We start from the raw sequence: 24,539 nt of genomic DNA, 5'->3' as shown, positions 1-24,539 counted from the left end.
GAGAGGGCCAGTTCAGGTCCCCAAACGGCAACACAGCTCTTTTGGTGAGCTACATTGTTTTTGGTGTCACGAGGTGGGTCACAAGAAAACTCAGTGCCCTCGTTTGGCTAACAGGTATGGTGCAGCTAAGACTGTAGGTATTGTGTCTGTGGAGCAGAGGCCTGAGGAAGAGTTACGGGGTTATGAGGGATTCATTTCAGAGGGTTCCCTGTCTGAGTCAAGTAGGGGATTGTCTGTGCCCATTACTATCCTGAGAGACACCGGGGCTAAGCAAACCCTAATCAGAAGGGGGGTTGTTGACCTGCCCAGCTCTAGCTTCACAGGAGAGTTCACTGCGTTGCTAGGAGTAGGAGGTGGTTATGAGTGGCTACCGATACATCGCCTCTACTTACGGTCTGGGTTGGTGAGTGGATTTGTGCTGGTGGCGGAGGCACCAGACCTCCCATTCAAGGCCATAGAGTTCCCTGAGGTTTTCACCGCCTGTGTGGCTACTTGTGCGCAGGCTGACGAGAGAGTGGAGGAAACTAATGTGCCGCCAGAGCTCGCGGATCCTATGTTGAGTGACCTGTCTGACTCCCTGCTCAGCCAGGTGCATGACAGTTCACCGTCGTCAGTTACAGCTGTTAAGGAGGACAGAGTGAACAGTATTAGGGGAGATCAGGGGCAGCAAGGACTGGATCCCAGAGAAGGCACTAGTGAGGGGGCTGAGAGTGAGGAGCAAGTACTGAGAGTACGAACTGAGGAGGTCCCTCTGAACCGCGAATCACTGGTGTGCAGGCAGCGGGAGGACCCTTCGTTAAAGCATGCACTAAGACTAGCAGTGACAGTGCAGGAAGCTAGAGAAGTGCCTAAGTGCTATTTTCTTCGAGATGATGTGCTTTGTAGGAAGTGGAGACCCCCTACTAGACCTGCAGATGCCCACTGGGCCACCCTGGAACAGGTGGTTTTGCCCCAGTGCTACAGACAGGAGGTGTTGAAACTAGCTCATGAGTCCGTGCTTGGTGGGCACCTGGGTTCCAAGAAAACCATGGACAAGATTTGTCGTCATTTCTTTTGGCCTAGTATTCGGAAGGATCTGAAGAGATTCTGCCAGTGTTGCCATGCGTGTCAGATGGTGAGAAAGCCTGGAGTTGCAGTACCGGTAGCTCCTCTACAACCTCTACCTGTGGAGGAGGAACCATTTGCACACATAATGGTTGACTGTGTAGGGCCGTTGCCAAAGTCTAAGAGGAGAAATGAGTATCTTTTGACAGAACAGGTGGTTGACCCAAAGCAGCCTGGAGATGTTTTGAGCTATGTGTCGTCTTTCAGGGCCAAGTTGCAGTCAGCAGGTGAGGCAGCTAGGAAGCACCTGGTTTCCAGCAAAGTTCGCATGAAAGTCAGATACGATCGAAAAGCTGTGGTCAGACAGTTTGACCCAGGGGATGTCGTTTTAGTTTTGAACTCTGGCCCAAAGGGACCCCTGGGACCAGGATTTATGGGTCCATATAGGGTTTTGAAGAGAGTCGGTGACTTAAACTATATTGTGAGCACCCCAGATAGAAGGTCGAAGACACGGCTGTGTCATGTGAATACAAGGCTTACAAGAGTCCTGTAGCGACAGTGGGCTGTGCCATGCCAGTTCAGACTGATGCTGGTGAGGTTGGAAACTGTGAAGATTTGTCAGTGAGCGCTCCAGAAGTGGTTAGTGCCAGGCTGTGCAATACTGAGGTTCGTGCAGTGTTGGAAGAACAGTTGACGCATTTAGCTGAGTCCCAGCGGCAACAGATTCTCCCTGTGGTTGACTCCTTTCCTAGTTTGTTCAGAGATGTACCGGGGAGGACTGAGAAAGCGGTGCATGATGTGGATGTCAGGGGGGCGACTCCCATCAAGCAACACCCATACCGGTTTCACCCTCATAAGAAGAAAGCAGTTGAGGATGAGGTGCTCAGGTGGAGCCTGATCTTACAGCCATACGATCTCCAAGTGAGGTATATTGCAGGCAAGAACAACGTCATTGCAGATGCCCTGTCCGGAGGCTGAGGAAAGGAAGATTTTGATGTTTTATGTGAGAGTTGAGTGAACCTAAATTGCAGGAAAATGTATAGGTGAATGTCGTACGGACAGTGGAGAAGAAAAAGGGAAAAAAGAAGAAAAATAGAGAAAGGAATCTGTTATATGTTGTCCAGTGTGTGTTTTTTCTTTTTTTTTCTTGTTTATGGAGGGGAGGAATGTTACGGTCACTTTCGTAGGTGAGAAGGGGGGCTGCCATATTGTGTAATGTTTTGATTGGTTGCCTGGTTACCTGGCCGCTTAAGTCTGACGTGAGCAGAAGGAGCAGGGGGATGCTGGGAAAACGCCAAAGTGAGAGCCGCGTGGAGACGAGGCTGGAGCCCCGCAGAGCAGTGAAGAAAGTTGACGAAGGATCCTCCACCTTCAAGATTGATTTGTAGTTTTAGTTATTGTCTCGTCTAAACAGAAATTAACTGACAAAGCCACGACTGCATGACGACGGACGGAGGTCGATACAGGCAGGACGCTAGAGCTGGCCGCCAAGCTACAGGTGGGGAGCGGAAGCAACCGGTGAGTCAAACATCGTACCATATGGCGCTCCCACCAGACTCCAGGTTTTCAGCAATAGAAATACGTATGTGCACCTGTGTCATCCCTGAAGCCTAGACTGGTTAGAGCCTTAACTGTAAAACTTAACTTGCCAGGGTGGCGCGTGGTCGCGACTCAAGTGCCTCCAAATGGCAAGACAATGCATCAAATGAGTTTATTTCCAGGCTGATAATCAAATCCATTATCTGAAATGAAAAGTCTGACAAGTCTGGTCTCACATTATCACAACCATCCAATGTAAAATAAGAATTTTATCTCACTTGTCGTATTCAGAGGAACTAGTGGCTGAAGCTGGTAACTACATAAATGTAGGAAAGAAACCAAAATGTGTGAGGAGCACTGCTGATTTGAGAGACAGGAAGTCAACAATCAGCAGGGATGCTGACAGGGAGTAATTAGGACACACACACACACACACTTCTTCTTCTGCTGCTGCTGCAGAATAAAGGTCAGTCTGACAGGAGCCTCTGTGGCTTTGTGGCCTCTCTGGTATAATTAATTGCCACGATGGAAATTGATTAGATACTAAATGATAACTGTTTAAATTGTTTAAATGTAGATACAAGATGATGCTTAACAGTAAAATAATGAGTCAATTAGTTACTAACCAGGTGAAGTGCCTCCATACAGCCATGTGAAAGAGGCTTGTGAAGAGTGACTCATAGAAATGTCGAAATTGTAGAAATTGATCCAAGGATATTAATCTGAGGCAAACATCAAAGGAATAACAAAGTATACTCAGATATCATGGCTCCACATGTACTGCATTCAGTGATCTAAAGGTGAACTCCACTTTCAATATTTCATAAAATGGAAATCTTTTCAAATTTCATAACCTGAGTTAAGTAAAAAGAAAAATGTTTTTCTGTTGTCCTGCAAAGTAAACTTTACTTGTATAATCAGGCAGATGTAAGTGGAATTAAGATCAGCTCTTATCCAATACTGGTCCCTTTACCTAAAAACACTGATATCTTTTTGGAGAACTGATAAATAAAAGTACCATTAACACAAAAAGACATAAGAAGGAGAAAAAAAAGATGAAGTAATTGATTTGTAAAACCATACACACTGTTTTTCTGGCAATACATGATTGAAAGGTGGAGGCCATGACTTTGTTTCTTCAACTTAGAGATCACAGCTCAGGAGCGGCTGGTGATGATTGCTGGCCATGTCCACAGCTCTTTGAGGATTAGTGTGACTCACTCTCCCATCCAAGTGGCATAGCTTTCAGGCAGTTTGGGAACAAAAAGGATGGATTTCCCAGTGTCCACATCAATGGCTCCTTAACAGTCAGGCTCAGTCACTCCAAAGGCCCAGTGGAAGAAAGACTCCTACAGAAGTGAGACAATCAGCCAGAACATTAGTGGAGGAAACAGTAATAGTCAGTTTGAAGAAAGCAGGGTGTCAGCATATTCTGGTTAGATTATTACACAAGAGAGAAAAGATGATGACGACGATGTCTTTTATGATGAACAGATGAATACAGAGCTGAAACAAAACAAAACTTTGACAGGATGGAGTGTTGATAAATCAGGAACACGTGTACTTTCTAGCAGATTTACATATTGAGGCAGAAACATTGTCAGATGAGATTTGTACTGTAGGAAATTTTCAGAGATTTAGTAGAACCAACCAAGAGGAGATGGGCCATGGCTTTCTGAAAGGGCTTTCACCTGCTCCCTGCCTTCAATCTCTGTGGATTACATTCACATTACATTTACTCATTGGGTAGATGCTTTTATCCAATGTGAAGGACATCAGTAAGCCTCAGTGCAGCAGGAACCTTAAGAGCTACATGTATTTAATGAGTCCAGGGGGATTATGGTAAGAAGGTGCACCTAAAGTACAGAGTAAGTCTACTAAGAATTAATAATGGATGAATGAATTAAAGCCTACCCTCACTGAGTGTAATGCATGACCCAGAATCAACTCCAGTCTCACCTGCCTGGAAAGGAGGTCTGTGTCTGAGCAATGGCTCGGCTCCTGATCTCCTCTCTGCAGCACCTGCACTCACTTTGGCACCACTCTGTCTTTAGAGGTTCTCTGCAAAAAGGACAGCAGACACCCTCTGGGTGTCATTACCCAGCCATTGGACACAGAGGACAACAGGCTAGCTGTGGACCTGTCAGGACAGATCAGCCTGTGGTGGATGGCTGTTGGCTATTGGCTCTGAACCTGCAATGCATGCTCCCTGTGACTATAATCCAATGATTATCAGAGGTATTGATTGTGCTCCATGTTGACCAAATTTCTGGTGTTGCACTGTACTTGATCTGCTATTGTCATGAGGCTACCTCTGCCAGAGATTACATTTGTCACAAGGGTGGAGGGTTTTGCTGAAAGTTCACACACTTCCAGCAGTTTGACCCAGTAAGTGTAGAAAGTAATGCAGAGTGAAATTGTTTGAGGCGCAATTGAAAATCTTTGCAGGTGAGATTTTATGCATTAGAAAATATTTTAAAAAGGTAGGGGAAAAAAATTTAATAGGCTTTGTAAAAAAAAATGTATACACATTAAGGGACTCCATGTGCTTTGCGGCAATTAAAACATTATTTTCACTCCTCTTCTTTCTCATTCTTCATTCACACACACACACACACACATTAGCATTTTTCACTGTGTTTGTACAAACTGCTATTGTTTCCATACATACAAGACATTTTGTTAATGCTCTTCCAACTAGACAGCCACTATGTATATGACTGACAGAATTACAGACCTCTCCCTTCTACCTCTGTACTTTGATTAGTGTTAAAAACTTTGGATGAAGTGTTTTCAATCCAATCACTTGAACCCTTCTTCCAGTCACACACTGTTGGTGCAGGGAGGAAATAAATTGCCGTTTCATTGAAAACAACAGTTATATATAATCACAGGAGCTGCAATTTGTTGATAAGGTAAAATGTGTCATAATATAAGTAAAACAGTGTGTTTCTACAGAGACTAGAGACATGAAGTAATGAGTATAGGGGTGAGTAGGTGGCAGCTCGCTGTGAGGCTCTACTGCGTTTGGTTTATTGTTTAATTTCCTGGGGTTTATTTTTCCTCTTTGTTCTAATAAATATTGTTGTTTCCCAGCAGACTCCAAACTGCTGACCTGCTTTCTGACAAAATCCTTTTCAAGGTTTCTGGTGCCCACATCCCATCATCCGGCCATTACATGTGGCAGCAGCGCTGCAGAGAAATTTTCATCTGTCACAGGGGAACAGTCCGCTCTAGTTGTTTGGTTCACAGAAACTTTCAATGCACTGATCTGTGTGATTTTTTATAAAATAATTATTTTCTAAACAAAAAAAACAGTTGCAAATCAAAAGTTTTAATTCAATTTCACACATTTCTTGTGAATCAATATTTACATTTAAAGAGGAACATAGAAGAATAAGAATTATCTTGAAAAAGTTAAATCTCTTTTCTGGAGGCACAGAAATCAAGTGTTACTGGACCAGGGCATCAGTCACCCAGCGACTGTTGCTTCACATTCACATAACCCTTCACATTACAATTTTCCAAACCTTATAAAGCCGTCATGAAAATACTGTATAACTGTATAAAATACTGTACTACATATTATGATTTTGTGTTTTTGCTTAGTCATGCATTAATCCTCTCAATGATGTATTTGATGTGGAACTGAGCTGCGAAGGAGAGGGTACTGCATTATTTTGCAGTGCACACCTCTGGCCTGAAAAGATCATTTTCAGACTTTCTCATTGGTGACGACGGGGCTGATAGTTTTTCAGAGTCGGCCATGAAAGCCTCGATCTCCTCCACGGTGCGAGGGACACAGGTCAGCAGCTCCATACCATTCACAGTTACTGCTGTTTTCCTCGATCCGGACCAGCACACATTAGTGAAACAGTGGTCAGTTAAACATGTTGGACTTTTTTTTTGCTGAATGTGGTGTCATCAGCTCATCCATCATTTTATCCTATTAGACATTTTGAGTCTTTGTAATGAAGTTCCCCCAGAGAGTTCCTGAGTGCACGTTCACGCCCACACCTACATGCATTGGCACGCATGCAACTTTTGTGTTTGGGGCCGGGCTGGTAAATACAGTAACACAACAATCCTCAGCAAAATCCACTAACACACTTACTAGAAGATAATAAAGGTTTAACGCAGTGCCAAGGTTACATAAAAGTCATATCATGTGGAATGTCAACTGCCTCTTTGGCATATATTTCTATGTGTAGCCTACAATACAACCTAATAAACAAAGACAACAAAGTCCAAATCAAACAATTAATCAGCTATGAGGGGACAGCCTTTGAATACATGTTCACAGAACATGCACGCACTGATAGACGCAATGTTTAATACAGTCCGAGAGTATAGTTCCTAATAAGCAATCACATAATATTGACTCATATTCTAATATAGGGCTGGGATACATAACAGCAAGTCAGCAACAGACAGCAAAATTCAACACCACTAGCTTAATAGACAATGCTTAAAGAGCATATTGCAGGTTCTACTTGTTTACAAAATAAATATGTAATCTTGTGTGAAAAATACCACGTGAAAAGTTGAGTGAGGATTTAAAATGTTTTTCAAGACACAAAGGCACAAATTTAACCGAAAAAGTGAAGGTTTTGAGCACAGTGCCTAAAAACTGTCTTTTTTTCAACATCGCGTCATATTACATCACGTGAGGGAGTCGTATGCTAGCCGCTGCCATAGATTAGTGTGGGAGCAAATGGCTGTCTGTCAGAGTGGTCGTGTTATCGTGAGTCAGTGTGTTTACAGCAGGTTTGGATTGCGTTGATTTATCATGGACATGGTAAATTATTGAGTTTGTGGTGGTTTCGCAAGCTCCAGCCTGTCACGACACCGAGTCCACCGGTTTCCTAACAGAAAAAACCGGTGCTATCTTCGTGCCTGCCTGCGTGTTGTACAGCTGAAGAGACGGGGCTTCACCTCTGCGTCAGCTACGGAAAACACGAGTCTGTTGCTCACTTTACCAGAGGATTATCACTCCAGCGATCTGCCCCCCCCATGCGGTGCCTTCGGTGCCGACAGCCTCATCCGGACGGACCGCTGTCTGTCAGCAGCAGCAGCAGCAGGTGCTGCCGCCCCCGGCAGGAGACACACGGATCAGCAGAGACTCAGCTGGACATAAACGTCAACAGCCACTCGTAAGTCTTGCTTTATTTGCTAACTAAGTTACCTGTTTACTGAACGTAGTGATTTAATTCATGAGAAGCAACGTGACATGTAGGTTGTTGTAGAGCAGCGCAGCTAACGTTAGCTTGCTAATAAGCGAGCAATGCTAACTGATGCTAGCTAGCGTTAGCAACGTTTTTTGCTCAATATAAAATTGCCTTGCCTTGCCTTGCCTCAATCTATCTTATGAAAAGGCACTCGGTTTGCCAATATAATAAGTGTCAAGTTTAGTTACAGCCCAGTGACCCTGTTTGCATAGTTAAAAAATCCCTAATGCATTTTAATGTGCTATATTTTGAAGGATTTGGGAGGTGCAGCAACAGGCTTTCCCTGGCTCCTCAGTGCCCCACTGCAGCTCACAGTGCAGCCTCAGACCTTCTCATTGTGAAACAGGTAGTATAACATCACACATATAGAGAATTAATTATATATGCTACGTATGTATACTGTTGCATACAGGCGGTACTACTCCAACACTATCTAATAATAATAATACATTTTGTTTATCTGACCTCCAGTTTTAATACATTCTGTGACAGAGCTGTTGTATGGGATTGCAGGTTGGACAGGGTATAGTAAACCAACCATTTACCTATTATCCTAGCTTTCCAGGCACAGCCCAATATGTGTCATGGTTCAAATTAATAGGTAATTGTCTTTTTTCAGGGCTGCTGACAGTGTGCCAAACCCAGCTGATCTCTGTTTACTAACTGGCCGGCCTGTTGTGGGGAAACTGAAGGAAACATTGAGACGCAGGAGGGAACTTGTGCAAAAATAAAACAGGTAAGAGTCTTATTGTGATTTCTGATGGAAAAGTATCATAACTTGTATTTTAGTTTGTATGTCTTGTGTTATTAATGTACTGTAATTTTCTGCCTTTCACATGTGTCTCTCAGGTCTGTCAGCGTTTTTGGCTCCTCATGGGTTCTCTGAGAGTGGAATACTCTAGGTCATCACAGACTCTACGAGAGTGCAACACTGTCCTGTCCTCCTCTGCTGCTGCTCCCCTTTCCACATCCATCCAGAAGATCAACAAGGAGGAAGCTGTTGGCATCTTCACAAGAGGCTTTTCATATTCATAACACTCTATATATTTTTTAATGGGTCAGATGGTATATTTTTCTTTTTGATTATTAATAACATTTGGCACATCTGCATAATAGTTGCAGTGTTTGGTAAGTTAACACTTAACATGTGTTGTACATGTGCTTAATTGTGTTAACTTTAATTCAAGAACATCATTTATGAAGGACATGTTTGTTAGCAGTCTTAGGCTGCTGCTGCTGCTGCATGCAGGTTTAACCGTCAAATGCAGATCTGACTGTTGGTACCCTTGTGTTAAAGAAAGAAAACCCTATATGGGCTCGGCCCAGTGGACAATCTGTCTGCTGTATGCAGTGTAATGGTATTCCTTTATTTTTATTTTTATTTTTTGCACTAATAGTATTTTAAAGATATTTATGCTGTTGCAAAATGTTGTTGTGTTACACTTGTGTACTAAATGTCAATAAAAGTCTTAAGTCTGTGACCTAAATATATAAGAGTGTGTGTGTGTGTGTGTGTGTGTGTGTGTGTGTGTGTGTGTGTGTGTGTGTGTGTGTGTGTGTGTGTGTGTGTGTGTGTGTGTGTGTGTGTACGTGTGTGTGTACGTGTGTGTGTACATGTGCAACTGAAACTTATTCCTAATATTTTGTTCACTCTGTAATCATAGGCCAGGTGAAAAATATTAGGGACACTAGTCAATAATATTTTGCACCTGGCCTATGATTACAGAGTGAACAAAATATTAGGAATAACTTTCTTTCAATATACTGCACCTTTACAACACTATCACGATATCAGTAATAAACATTCAGTAGAAAGTCATAAAATAGAACTCAGAGTAATAAACTATGTCTGCCTCAAACGTACTCTCTGCTGGTCTGGATAGGTCCATACTCCTGTCTGCAGTGCATGTAAGTAATAGGTGTATTTAGGACAGTGTTTATCTCCTCTCTCTCTCACGGACGGTGACGGTAAAGTGCTCCCGTAGTGTGCACGGATATTAACGAGTATGAGACATGACGTAAACAAGCTCTTTAGTTTCTGTCATTGGTAAGTAGTACTCCGACCTGTATCAGATAATAAATACTAGTTTTTTAAACTATCATTTATGATACATGATAGTACTAATCTTCTGTACAATGTTGTGATGTGAGCGCAGTATTTACTGTATATCCGTAGCTAATGCGTATTGCTAAGCCACCGGTCTCTGACCAACTCTCCACTGACTGTCCTGACACCACAGCTCAATTTCTCTCTCCTCTGGCCATTAATTCTCCCCCAGGTCTCTCTCTGCTCTCTAATGTGCACAATGGACTCGTAGTTATACGGTTGTGGTCCGTCATATTTGTAATTATACACATTTAAAGTTTCCTCGGGGTCAGAACCAGCACCAGAATCCTGTTTTTCTATTGTTCAAATCGACCGGTCTCCCTCCCCCTACGTCACTTCCGGTCAAGCGGTTTTCGATGCGGAAGTACGTTTTTCTCACAAAAACGGCTCCGAAAGCCTAAATAGTGTATTTATAAATATAATTTTGATAAAAACTTGTTCCTACATTATTTTTCGAAGCATTGGTTTAAAGGGGGGTCTAACCTGCAATATGCTCTTTAATAGAATGGCAGCTATTACCGTATTACAAATGAGAGCCATTTATGTCAAATGGCAGTGCCTGTTGGTGTTATGTCTGCAACTTGCATGTTGTTGCTCTAGAAATGATTCTGTACCTTCTGCCAACTGCTCTGCACTGGCTTCTCCTGAAGTACCAGCAGGACTCATGTCATCACCATCACCACATTTGAATAGCAAACATATGCTTACAGTGTTTTTCCATACACTATAGTTCACACAGTAAGATAGTGTAGCCTATGTCTCACTTAATTTGCCCTTGTATTTATATACATAATAATGGAATGATAACAGTAAATAAAAAAGTGGCTTGTTTAATTTCATGGCCAGGGCCTATACCCTACTGTGTAAAAGTGTACAGCCTCAAGGACCCAGGTCCCTGGTCCTCAAAGCCTTCTGACACGAACCAGTTTTTTGTTGTTGTTGTTGTTGTTGTTGTTGTTTTTAGATAACTTACTTGCAGAGGTATCTTGGCTGGGGGGGGGGGGGGGGGGGGGGGGGGGGCTGAATAAATTTGTCAACTTAAGGGATTTGGCCACATCCTCCTCCAGCGCCTTTCTTTTTCTCTCTCTCTCCCTCTCGGCACCGCCTTTTCTTTTTTTTTTTACCCGGGTTGGGGTCCATGGTTTAATAGTCGAAGCCTCGACTCTCCCTCTCTGCTCGACACGCTACACACACACCGCGACTGCAGCAAGTACCAGACACACCACACACACACCCCTTCCTCCGCACGCTGTCTGTGTGGTTGATACGGACTGTTGGGGCGGGTGTTAATCAAAACAAACCAATCGCTTTGTCCTCCTCACATGCTACTGGCCTGAGTGGCCTCTGATTGGCCAGGCCTGCCTCTCTGACTTAGAAAAAAAAAAGTCAGATAGCCACGGCTCCGGCTGACCGGCAGACTTTAAAAAAAAAAAAAAAAAAAAAAAGAGAGAGAGAGACGCAGGCCAGCAGGCCAATCATAGGCCGGCGCTTCGGGAAACCTGCCGGTTCTCCCGATGGCCATTCCAGGCCTGGTTCCTGAAATATCACAAGATGGCTAACGCAGCATGGCCGTGAACTAAATTAATTCTTTACTTCACCATCTACTTGGTGAATCAAATCCAACAATCACAACCAGATAAAGCACAAGCAGCAGACTGACCCCTCCACACCCACGGAAGCGGGCCAGCACTTGGTTGTTGATGAAGCAGCTCTGGGTGGAGTTGGCCAGGGCCTGGTCCAGCAGATGGTTGATGAAGTAGATGCCAGGCTCCACAGTGAGGACCATCCTCTCCTGCACCAGGCGGCCCATACGAAGACTCCTCAGTCCAGGCTCATTGATGCGTTCTGTCCCCTGAGGAGCAACACAGTTTGTTCAAGTCAACATAACACAGCTCTCTCCTAAGGTGAGGAATCTGAGATTTTAGTTGATTTTGTGTTCTCTCACCTCAGGGTAGCCTCCCACATCGTGCTAATCGATACCCAGCAGGTGTCCCAGGCCGTGGGGCATGAAGACGGGGCCCATGTGGACCTTCATCATGTCCTCCACGTTGCCATTCAGGATGCTGATCTTCACCAGCTCATCCAGGTGAACCCGGTCAGCCAGGCGGTGCATGTCAGTCCACTTCACACCTTCAACGAAAAAACACTTTGGTAGTGAAGAGCAGACAAATCTTTGCGTGGACTCCAATTTTAAAGTCCAAAGGTTTCAAGAATACATATGTATGGGAACGAAAGATAAGGCCAAGTATGATTACTTTCCTTCACTTTACTGTTGTATAAGTCATAAGTTTAACAATGTTAACCTGGTTTGAGGGCAGCCATGACAGCTAGGGATGACTTGAGGACAGCTTCATAGATGGCCCTCTGGTCTGGGGTGAACTTGCCATTGGCTGGGAAGGAGCAGGTGATGTCAGAAGAGTAGCAGTAGTACTCTCCACCCATGTCAAACAGACTGCAGGGCACAAGACATCAGCACTGATTCAGTCAAATGTATTTCCAAAGTGCTGTGAGTTTGTGCCCAAAATGTTTTTGAGCTGTTTACAGTTCAGCAGACACTTGACCGAGGAGCATTTCACAGCAGCTGTGGACTTTGGCATGTTGAGAATTGGTCTGACAGTGACACAACAGCTCTTGCTTTGAGAGCATCTGTGGGTTTGAGAGTGTGTTACAAGCTAAAAGCTGCAGAAAAGTTAAAAACCCATCAGAAGTTACTCACCAAATGTCTCCATCCTCAATTGTCTTGTCATTGGGAGCCCCAGGATGACCGTAACAGATAACAGAGGAAGTATGGCCCCTACACAGCCTTTTATTCAGGGAAGCCAGTTGAGAACAAGCTCTCTTTTTTAATGACGCCCTGATTACAAGATAAAAAACAAACAAAAACAATTACAAACAAATTGCATAATCAAGTTGGTAATGTCAGGATTTAAAAGTATTTTGGGCAGACAAATAGAAGAACGAAGAATGAAGGGAACAGTGTTTTTCAGGACTGCATCCTCCTGGACATGGACTCTTGAGAAACAACCCTCTGAAGGTGCTCATTATACATGACCTTTAGCACAAAAGGCCAGAGCACGATTAACAACAACATCTCAGAATTCTTCATCCATAGTGATGCTGCGAGCTAGCAACAACCTGACAACATGAACGTGTTGTACTGAGTGAACATGTTTCAGATGACAAGATGCTGGAGACTCAGCAGGGTCACTTTTTTTTATGTTCTTGTTGTTTTTCAGGGTATGTGTACAATTAATTAAAACACATAAAAAGCAGTGTAGCAACCAAAAACGTAATAACGGCCAATAACGTAATAACAGCCAATAACGTAATAACATGCCAATAATGTAATAAAACTTTTGAGCCAATAACGTAATAACATTTTATTTTTTTTACATGTTATTACATTATTGGCTGGTCATTACGTTATTGGCCTAGTATTAAAAAAACCTTTGACAATGTAATAACTGGTGCCGATAATGTAATAATACATAAATATGACTGCAGTTCTTGGAAATAAAAGGCAGTTTTATGCAGTTTGCTAATCAAAAATAGGTATAGTGGATGATGTCATATTTATCTATCTTTCATCTCTCTCTCTCTCTCTCACACGTCTACCATGCTTAATGATATGTTTGCAAACGGAAGGAGTAAGCATTGTAGGTTATCAACAACCTCCAAAACATAACCAAACTGATTCAGATTCAGCTTTATTTGTCCTTTACAAGGAAACTTGTTGTACGGTATGTATGTATGTATGTATGTATGTATGTATGTATGTATGTATGTATGTATGTATGTATGTATGTTGTTGTATGTTTCAGTCATGTATAACTTAACACATTTAACATAGGTAATGTTAAATGTGATAACCCCAGCATGGCTTTTTTAATTAACATATTTAGCCATCATTTGTCCAACTTGATGGTTAGTGTTATCTCCAGAACACCCAAATGAAGTTCCAAATGAAGTGGCAGCACAATTGTACACATTCAGAAATCTCTTTCTCAAAGAAATGTTTTCTTTTGCAGCACCAATCAACAAATAGATCACTACTGAAACCAGCTGTTGGAGATCTAAAATGAAATCTCTGCAGGTTTCATACGTCTAACTTTGATTTTCTTGTTTGAAAATTAAAAACTACATCAAAACGTTGAGCTTAAAGGTCCCATTTGGATAAAATGACATTTCAATATTTTTTGTTTTTTCTACAGTGATGATAAAGCAGCTTTAGGTTCTATATTAATACTGTGAAAGTCTAAAGGTAGATGTTTGTATCCATACAGTATAAAGGCAGTTTTTTTTTTTACATTTGTGAATGAAAAAACTACCTTTATACTTTCACAGTATAAATATAGAACCTATGTTGATTTATTATCACTGTAAAAAACAAAAAAAACATCAAAATGTCACTTTATCCAACACGGGACCTTTAAAGACCCACTCCCGTGAAAATCGTGTTTTTTGAGCTTTTCACATGTTCCTGTGGCATTTTTCTTGCGTTAGAGCACATATCAGCAGAAAAGGAAGTGCAAAATTGCATTTCTGAGTTTTTCTGCCTTCAAATTGCTGTGAACCAATGGCAGACGCAAACTGGCAGTTTCAGGGAGACTGGAGCTGATGTGTCACAGCCAAGGGGGCAGTTGTCGGTCTGAGGAGTGAAGCTCACTTCCGCGTTCAAAAAACTGCAATCCCCTCAGCTGTCGCTGGGGGCTGGCTCCAGAAGGGAGCAACTCCAATTGAGCCCCATGTTAAAATAGCCGATTTTACAGCTTAAAAAAACATATTTACAGCCTGGTACATTTCATTTTTTTGGTCTCAACCGATAGTTTCTACCCCCGCACACACTCTGAGGGGGGTGAATTTTTTAAAAACTCTACCGTTTTACTGTTATTAGGTTTAAAGTTCTGGCCAATTAGGGCGCAGAACCGTTGAGCGACAGGTCCGGCGACCGCTGCTACGAGGCCAGTGGGCGGGCTCTCGGCCGGCCAACGGCCGCACCGCTCCAAATATGGCAAGTAGAATCCAACATGGCGCGGCTCAAACCCCCGTAGTAGCGGCACAAAACAGACTCCCCCAAACCAATGGGTGACGTCACGGACGCTACGTCCATTCTTTTTACAGTCTATGGTCACAGCTCCAGGGGAGGGCACTAGTGCTACAAGCTCCCGCCCCGCTCTGCATCTGGCTCAGAGGTGAAAGGCTTGGCAGCTCGGTGTAGCTGTCAAGGTATAACAGATATAGCTCACCTGGTAGAGCAGCTTGCACCATGAGCAAGGACTATGTTCCAGTCTGGGATCGAATCCCAGTGTGGAGTTTTACGCTAAACGCGCTGAATCTGTAATTGTACAATGTCCAGCTGTCAGCGAGCGGGGGGTGGGGTGCGAGGAGGTGGCTGGGCGGGTGCAGAGCAGCGCAGTCTCCGCCCAACCTCCAGAGGTGCATTGCTAATGTGCATGGCTAATGAGCTGGTTTTAAAATGGCCGAAAAGGGTCGCGGGAGTGGGACTTTAAGCTCAACGTGTTGAAAAAAAATTCAAATAGAAAGAGAATGGTAAAACCAAATCAACTCCATTGCTCCTCCGAGCCATGCTGGGATTATCACATTTCACATGGTTTGTCTGAGGCAGGAAGTTATACATGACTGAAACATAAACTGGCTGGCAGACACCATTCAATACACAAGTTTGGTTATGTTTTGGAGGTTGTTGATAGCCTACAATGCTTTATTCTTCCGTTTGCAAACATATCATTAAAGGTGTACAGAAATGGCCGTTTGTCCTGTTTGTCGCGCCGAGTTGTCACGAGCTGCAACACGAGTTTACCCGAGTGAGGAAAACGAATTTGATTGGTCGTTATCGAGCGGGCGGGATATTCAAAGCTTGGGGTGAGTCCGAGCTCCGTACGTGTGTGCGTGTCTCAGACGTTTGAATGACGGATTCAATTTTCTTTTCTGTACACCTTTAAGCATGGTAGAAGTGAGAGAGAGAGAGAGAGAGAGAGAGAGAGAGAGAGAGAGAGAGAGAGAGAGAGAGAGAGAGAGAGAGAGAGAGAGAGAGAGAGGTGAAAGATAGTACATATCTTGGATGAATAAATATGACGACTATGTCATCCACTTACCTATTTTTGATTAGCAAACTGCACAAAAACTGCAAAAAACCCTTTTATTTCCAAGAACTGCAGTCATATTTATGTATTATTACATTATCGACAACAGTTATTACCAGCCAATAATGTAATAAATGATTACATTATTGGCAAAAAGTTATTACGTTATTGGCTCAAAAGTTTTATTACATTATTGGCACGTTATTACATTATTGGCTTTATTACATTTAAAATGGCCAAAATTATTACATTATTGGCTGTTATTACGTTATTGGCCGTTATTACGTTTTTGGTTGCTACAAGCAGTTAAAGTAAGAAACTAAGTTAGATTTAAAGCAAGTGCAGATTTAAGACTTACGTTCCACAGATACAACTGTATGAGGTGTAGCCAGCCCTCCTTTGGTGTAGCAGTAGTGCTGGAACAAGCTGGAAAAAAGGGAAAAGCAACTTCCCTCATTGTAACTACAAGGTTTCAAAACTTGTTTGACTATAACCCTGTGTCCATAATAGTCTGTCATCACAACGTATACCTTTTCCTGTTTTTAATACAGGCAGACAATAAAGCATTATGGTCACCTGACAGTAACACATCTACCATTTTCATAAGAGGCATGTGAAGCAAGTGCCCAAACCTTACACACTCTCAACAAATAGGAGAGCAGAAAATACTTATTCATGTGCACCAATAAAACAATTACAGTACACACTTATTGGGGTTATACGCTCTGCTGGTTGAACCAGCTAGGTGTAAAGTCTGAATGCAAAGTCATCAGCTAATACACATAACACTGACACAATGAAGCACTTACCTCTCCATTTCATATTCCTTCTGTCCAGGTTTCACATGCTTCATAACCTACAGTAAGAACATGTGATTTTATGCGGTTAGTAAACGTAAAAACTACTGGGCTGATGCGTTTTCAGCCTATTTGAACTCGACCTTGATGTCCATCTATACCTAATATTTTAATTATTTCAAGTTCTGAACTTTCCATTTCTGTCTTTTATTGTTTGATTTAAAATGAATTGAAAAACAAGGACCTCACCATTTTGTGGGCTTCACTGGAAATCCTGTTGGTGTAGCGCAGGACCTCCAGCTCCATATCAGTCTTAAGGAGACGGCTGCAGACAAAGACATCAAGAAGTGAGACACAAGATCTCTCCTGCTCTGATCATAACACTACCAGTTTATTGATGCACACTATGAAGTCAGTACAGTCGAGCACCATAAATAATTCATACACGTTAAGTTAAAGGAATGCTGCATTTCTATTGTGACACAGTGACTTTGTAATTTATTTAAAAATACACTGCTAATACAGCACCTGATGCAGAGAACAAAATTCCTCCATCTTTCCCGGAGATGTTGCCTATAAAAAGGGATCTGTCATTTGTTGAATTACCAGAGGGAAATGATCTCATAATCTAGTGCTGCAGCGCTGATGACAGTGTATTAAACCAGAACAGAATCTAACACAGTCTTTAAATTTAAGGTTTTTCACCATGTTACAAATCAAGTGTTGTGTCTGCTTATTTATTTGAGTTAGATGAAAAGTAGCTGGACCTTAAACAGCTTGGGTTGAAATACATACTGGAGAGTATTACGGATCTCTACGATAATAGAACTGAACAAATTACACAAAGCAGTGGTAACCAATAGCAACGCTAATGAAAGTTAAATCAATCTATCAAGTCTGTCTCCCCAGGAGGTGTGCCTGCAAAACATTCCTCCTTATTTCAGAAAATGTCAATTCATCTGGAGGGTGCACACTAATGCCAAGGACAAGCAGGCGAGCACGAAGTCCATTACATCTGTGCGCACTGGCTCCTGACTCTGAGACGGAGGAAAATACAACTCAGAGAGAAGCCCCTGTTTCTGATTGTACACACACACAGTTACCTGACTAGGCAGCTGTAATTGCAGAGGTGTTTTTATATTTTAAAAGAATCTGAGTGAAAACACTGTTGGTCTTCATTCATATTTTGGTTCGACTTTGTCAGTAATATGATAAAACAACTTTTGATTACTTACCACTCCACAATGACTGGGTGTAGAAGAGTGTTGTTTACTTGGAAGCTGATGTAAAAAAAAAAGTAAGAAGACAGAACAGCATAATTAATACAAAGTCATGACCTTTGAAATAAGTATTTTAGTTATTTTTCAAAGCAGTTGGGGCCAGAGTGTGGAGTAGATAAAACTGTGTAGTTAAAACAAGAACAAAGACCAGTGCTAAGGACAACAGTAACATTGCCATCAATCGACTACTAACAAGCAAAAGCGAGATTCATTGCTTAATTAATTATATTCAGAATGGGTTTAATCAGTAACAATCGGTATTCACAACAGTCTGTTGTATCCTTGGTTCCAAAAGGAAAAAATAGCCTCCACAAACAAAGTATAATTATGTTAATGCAAATTGATGCCAATTAAACGCACCCACTAATTCCTTCAAAGGAGGCTTCACGGCAGATGCTCCCACTGTCTGTGTTCTGTCCTCGCTGTGTGGAAAGAAAAACATCATGATGAGTGCATCCAAGTGTCAGTAGAGTGCATTAAGTTGGTTTTTATTCAACCAAAGAACAACTGTAGAGTTAGTCACAGGACTTGATTTAAAGTCTCACAATACATCTTCAGTAGCAGCTAACACAGGGTCTGACTGGAGCTTTTACAAACCACCAACCAACACTGGTTCAGGAAAATACTTGTGAGCCGTCACCTGCTATTGAGCAAATGTATCAGTGGCTGGAATCAGGAAGGAGTACGTGATGCATACCAGAGTCAGGAGCACAGCTGGTTTCAGGCTGGACAGGACATCAACAATCTGGATGGAAGAAGACATGGAGTAATTAGACAGAGACAACAACAACAACAACAACAACAACAACAGAGCAGCACAAACAACAAGTTCCAGTTTTATTCTCCTCTCATGCTGCAGAATAAAGGTCACTCTGACAGGCGCCATTGTGGCTTCATGGTCTGTCTGTACTCGGCAGGAAACTGAATGACAAAGCTCAAGAGACAATATTACTCCTCTGCCGACAGCCAAAATGTCAGATAACAGATCCTTGACTGTGTTCGCAGGCGCTGTGGTGATGCTGTCTTTATTATTAAAACTGGCTTCCTAAAGCATTCACTGCATTGTCTCTGCTGTTTTTTAGACACTGGACTAATTGCCACGGTTTAAATTATTAGATATTAAAAGGTTGAATAAGCTATATTTAAAAAAACAAAAAAACATTCACGGGGCGTTTAGAGGGGTGCCGTATTGCTTTTACATAAAAAATTATATTTAGTCTGAATTAAATAATTTAAGAAATTTTGACGGGTTCGACAATGACTTCTTGTTTACCTCGTACCAGCTAGTAGCTGCATTGGGGGTCACTTCTCCGCTGTTTTGCTAATCCTCCTCCCGGTCGTGTGCATTTGTTTTCAACAATGGGTGGATCGATGGATTATCATATACATGTTACGATGTGTATTGTGTAGTCTTATGTGTCATAAACAAGAGTTAACGGTTTACAGGGCACGTTTGTGTCGCGGACTCGTGGTGCCACCAAGACCGGCTGTGACACTGGGTCAGAGGCTCTGATCATGCAGGTTTGGTTTTCAGCCTCCACTCTCCCTCCCAGTCATTTATCTAACATCATAATTAGTCTTAAACTGTTTAATGAAGGTAAAAATGACACATAAGGAAAATATCCTGCATAGTTTTTCTCCTCTGTGCTCCTCTGATCAGAGCTGTATCCCTAGCAACGGTGTGTTACACTTTGGTTTTTTGGTTTGGCTATGACTGCAGGAATATTTTTTCTGTTGTTGTTGTTCCTAACTCTGATCAATAGATGGTGCTATTCTGGTAATTCTCCATATTCAACCTTTACACATGACCACATATTTTTAATTGGTGATCAGCTGCGACAATATCATCAGAACATAAAATAAACTGCCTCAACCACTTCATCACGTTTTGACTGAAAATATGAAAAATGAGAGACATGAATGACTCTTGAATGCATTTCATTTTAAATTTTTTCACAAATACAGTTTGCAGCTGAGTAAAACACAGTCAGTAAAAACTGAACTTTGAAGTTTTCAGAGTAATGAGGATTTTTCTGAAGTGTGACAAGACTCACAAATAACAAAAATCAATGTGATCATTTTTGAAATTGAAGAGCTGACTTTCAGCTGAGAAAGATAAATTTGAGAGCAAGTGTGACTCGCTGCACATACTTGAAATTTTCCAACAGTATTGTAACAGATACAAAAATATTGATATGAATCTACAGCAATAAACTCAGCTGCCAGATGCTTCAAACATGATCTTTCTCCACAAGCTCCTGCATTGAACAATTTGAAATATGAACTTTTCAGATGTTTAAGAGAGAGAAGTGCTTCTTTGTTATTGTTCTTTCATGTTCAATTGCTGCTCTTTACCTGTTGTCAAATACTTTTGCATCATGTTTGATATGTTTTATCTTTGGTCTCTTTTACCTGGTGTATTACACATTGTTGCTTCTTTAGTCCTTCTGTAGGCAGCACTGCCAACTGAACTGTCAATACTAGTGTCTGTGTCTCATTAGGTGACAGAATTAGCTAAACAAACGCAGAGGCAGTTATTGTATGATTTCATATTTTCTAATATTAAACTGCAGATCAGTGAGGCTGCACCTCAAACTGTGACTAATTAGAAAATCTAACACCTCAGGCAGGTGTAAAAATACCTGAAATATCAGCGGGTGAGTCATCACAGGGTTACAGCGTGAATATAGAAATTGAATGTGATCGTTTTCAATGCAAATCTCCCAGTGATTTGTTGGCCGGTGGTAGTTGTTTTATTGTAGCCTGAAAATATTATTTTGATTTGTCAACGTGCACATTTTCAACATGTCTAAAAAGCTGTCAGCCGTCTAATAAATCTCTCCTGGGAATCTGCTGTCAACACCTACCAAGTCTCAAAGTACGCAAGTACAGACAGTTTGAAGAGGTGGGTGTATTTTTAGACTAGATGGTTAAAAAGAAGAGGACGAAGGTGCAGGTTGCACATTTAGAGTGAAAAATCAAAACCAACCCCCCTGTAGAGTTTTGGTGGCCAGAGATGTGCACACTGCTGAACTGTTGCAACAAATTTAATTATCACTCTGATGCTCTACAATCTTTGTTTGAGCACGTCTACTGTCAACATTTTCTCACACATCCACTGGTGTCATGACTTTCCCCCCAAAGCTTTTACATCCTCTCACACAAATCTGTGCACAAGCACATCTAAACACATGCAAAAGGCACACAGACTGTAGAGATTATGGCTAAAGAAATCCATGCATGTTTATTTTTGTTTTAATCCCCTTGAATTAAATGGTTTAGTTTAGTTGAGCAGATAATGATGCAGGTCCAGACTCTGGACCAAAGTGTATCTGGTGCCTCTGGTGACACCAAAACCATTGTTTGTTTGGGTTTTCTTTTTGCCAGGAGGTTCAAATAAGAGAAGGATGACTTTCACCTTTAAAACAGTCTATGGAGACACTGATGTCCTTTCCTGTTACTTCATAGCTGGGTGACTTCACATCAAGGTTCAGTTACAAGGTCACTCTCTGTCACACACACACACACACACACACACACACACACACACACACACACACACACACACACACACACACACACACACACACACACACACACACACACACACACACACACACACACACACACACACACACACACACACACACACACACACACACACACACACGGAGGCCAACAGCAGCAGAGACTGACTTACATCACAGGTGTATTTCACCTCATCAACAGCGTACTTTGCCTTGAAGTGCTCTTTAGAAAAGATCCTGTCAACACACAAAACACACAGGTGGTAAAGAAAAGAACAAAAACAGACCAAGAAAATTTAAACAAACTGAATAAAGAGAGAAGTGCATTGAAATCTGATCACGTATCTCCTGAGTGACCCATCAGCTGACAACAGATTGAGGTTTTAGATCAGAGAAGTACTAACATGTGACATGGTCAAGAATCTGCAGGTTGTTTCTGCAGCATCACAGTTTCACTCATTAACTTCTTTGTAACTGTGCTCATAAAATCTGCCGAGTGCAGCGATCAGCTCGTCATCAGGTTTTCAAAGAAAGTAAACAGATGTGTAAATGACTCTTGTTCCTCTGCACGTTCATGTCATTTTGACAAGTTGTTGTTTCAGAATTTCACAAGAGGATTAAAAATGTCCAAGAAAATTAATCAACACATACTGTACATCTAAATTTATTGTGTAGCATGTGCACTGAAAATACTAAAGGGCATTTGTATCACTGTGGTCAAATATATCACTGATGACAAAAATACTTATACTGTATATACGTAGTTTGGCTGAATATATAATGAACTAATCTAATACAAATATGATTTGACTCATCAGACTTTTTCAACCCCTTCTCCGAGTTAGAGATCACAGCTCAGGAGCGGCTAGTGATGATTGTTGGCCATGTCCACAGCTCTTCGAGGATTAGTGTGACTCACTCTCCCATCCAAGTGGCATAGCTTTCAGGCAGTTTGGGAACAAAAAGGATGGATTTCCCAGTGTCCACATCAATGGCTCCATAACAGTCAGGCTCAGTCACTCCAAAGGCCCAGTGGAAGAAAGACTCCTACAGAAGTGAGACAATCAGCCAGAACATTAGTGGAGGAAACAGTAATAGTCAGTTTGAAGAAAGCAGGGTGTCAGCATATTCTGGTTAGATTATTACACAAGAGGAAAGGAGATGATGCTGTCCCTTATCAGACCAGTTGGATTTACTGGTGAATACAGAGCAGGAATTAACACTATCAGAGAAGTTCAGAGCTGGACCCGACTATAAGGCTACGTCCACACCACCATGTTTTATTTCAAACTCAACTGTACTCTTTTACCTCCCACCAAGACCACTCTGGATTGGATGGACTTGATTGCTCATGTAGAGACAGATTTCAGTTCTGAGGTGCAGCTTAAACAGTTGCCTGAACAGAAATCGTTTTGTTTAAAAATAGTGAATGTCGTTGTGTGGACGGATCCTGACAGAAGTGCGGTGAGGTCACCTCGGTAGAAAACCCTCTGAAGGTTTTTGGGGATCAAGGAACAACCAACAGAGAGGAAATGAGCCCAGTGACTTTTAACTTGAGATGGCTCAGGACCTGTATGAGTCACATAGACGGATTCATAAATGCAAAACCTTCCACCCTCATCTGAGCCTCAGTTTTGCAGCAATCCCAGAGTCAAATAAAGACAACTTACCTGCCTGAAAAGGAGGTCTGTGTCCGTGCAGTACCTCTGCTTCTGCTCTCCTCCCTGCAGCACCACCACTGACTTTGGCACCACTCCCTCTTTGGCTTTCAGTCCTCGGCACAGTCGTTGACGGTTTTCGGCAAAAAGGGCAGCAGACACCCTGAGGGTGTCGTTACCCAGCCAGTAGACAGGTCTGAAGGGGCAGGGAGAAAGGGGATTGGGTGGTGCTGAATACTTGGGGAGAGTGGCATAAATCTGACCCTCACTGTCTCACCATCATTCAGTGACTGACATCCTTGAATAATTACATTATATTTTGAGAATGAACACTCATTCCTTCATAGACTACTAGGCTACTGCTCACGAATAGGTGGTATAATACTTTTTAGGTGACCTTGTGTGTAGAAATACAGTAGTTCAAGAGTTGGAAAAAAATGTTGTGAGAACGTGGAGCTGAGACCGTTATGTTCTGTGGGGTGAATCCTCAGGATTTGGTCAGTAGATCTGAGCCTGAAGAGGTGGGTGAACCACAGCCTTCAGAACGGTTTAGGATACAGAGAGTAAGAAATCGACCACATTGTAACTGAGAGGTCTTGGTCTCTGGCTGTGTCCTTAGAGATAAGATAACAAACAGAACATATCTGACTCAGTCTGGAAAGAACCAAAGGTTAATCCATAACCTCACAGTATTTTACGGCTCAAGGATTTCTGTTTACTAGATCCTGGAGAAAGTGCACATGAAAATATTCTATAAATATAAATACACAATAATAACACAGTGTAGTAGGCTACCTCTATAATATATCTCCATGACAACTGATTTACTGTCACCGAGACAGTGACGTCTATGTGCCGCTGCGCTGTGGCGGTAAAAAGCTAAAACGACTCCGTAAGTGATCTGCCTTTAAATTAAAACACATTTTCTTTCCCAGTCGAGAATCAAAGGAGTAAACCATGGATGTATTATAATACTGTAGATCCATGGAGTAAACTCACTGTGGTGCTGCAGCCATGTTGGGTCCAGGTCCAGACTGTCACGTGACGCAGCCAGGGACTCACGTGAGTTTTGATGAGGATGCGGTGCACCGTGCTGCGTTCACGGGTTTCCGAGATATTTACCTTCAGGCGTCAAGTTGTATTGAAAATAGATTGAGAGGAAGTCCCGAGGTTGTATTTTTTTTTTCTAAATTTGTCAGTGGTGTACGAAGTGCTGCAGTCAACAAATGCCACTGCACAAGACTGATGAGAGTGA

At 42.1% G+C, this 24,539-nt stretch overlaps 1 protein-coding gene across 1 annotated transcript; it reads right to left on the bottom strand.

Annotated features, from left to right (window-relative positions):
* Positions 1 to 11,509: 11,509 nt before the first annotated feature.
* On the bottom strand, positions 11,510 to 24,335 carry LOC311002377 (xaa-Pro dipeptidase-like). The gene is given in 16 exon segments (XM_083993729.1): positions 11,510 to 11,770; positions 11,864 to 11,887; positions 11,891 to 12,048; positions 12,222 to 12,370; positions 12,635 to 12,712; positions 16,381 to 16,411; positions 16,414 to 16,448; positions 16,832 to 16,878; positions 17,069 to 17,144; positions 18,055 to 18,099; positions 18,460 to 18,521; positions 18,797 to 18,844; positions 21,800 to 21,863; positions 22,546 to 22,673; positions 23,297 to 23,480; positions 24,284 to 24,335. Coding segments are annotated over 16 exon segments (1,404 nt in total). The 5' UTR covers positions 24,301 to 24,335; the 3' UTR covers positions 11,510 to 11,512.
* Between the last annotated feature and the right edge of the window lie 204 nt (positions 24,336 to 24,539).

Source organism: Trachurus trachurus, assembly GCF_905171665.1.
Source record: "Trachurus trachurus genome assembly, chromosome: 3".
NCBI lineage: Eukaryota > Metazoa > Chordata > Actinopteri > Carangiformes > Carangidae > Trachurus > Trachurus trachurus.
Note: the sequence above shows the minus strand (reverse complement) of the source record. Positions and strands in the feature narration are given on the sequence as shown.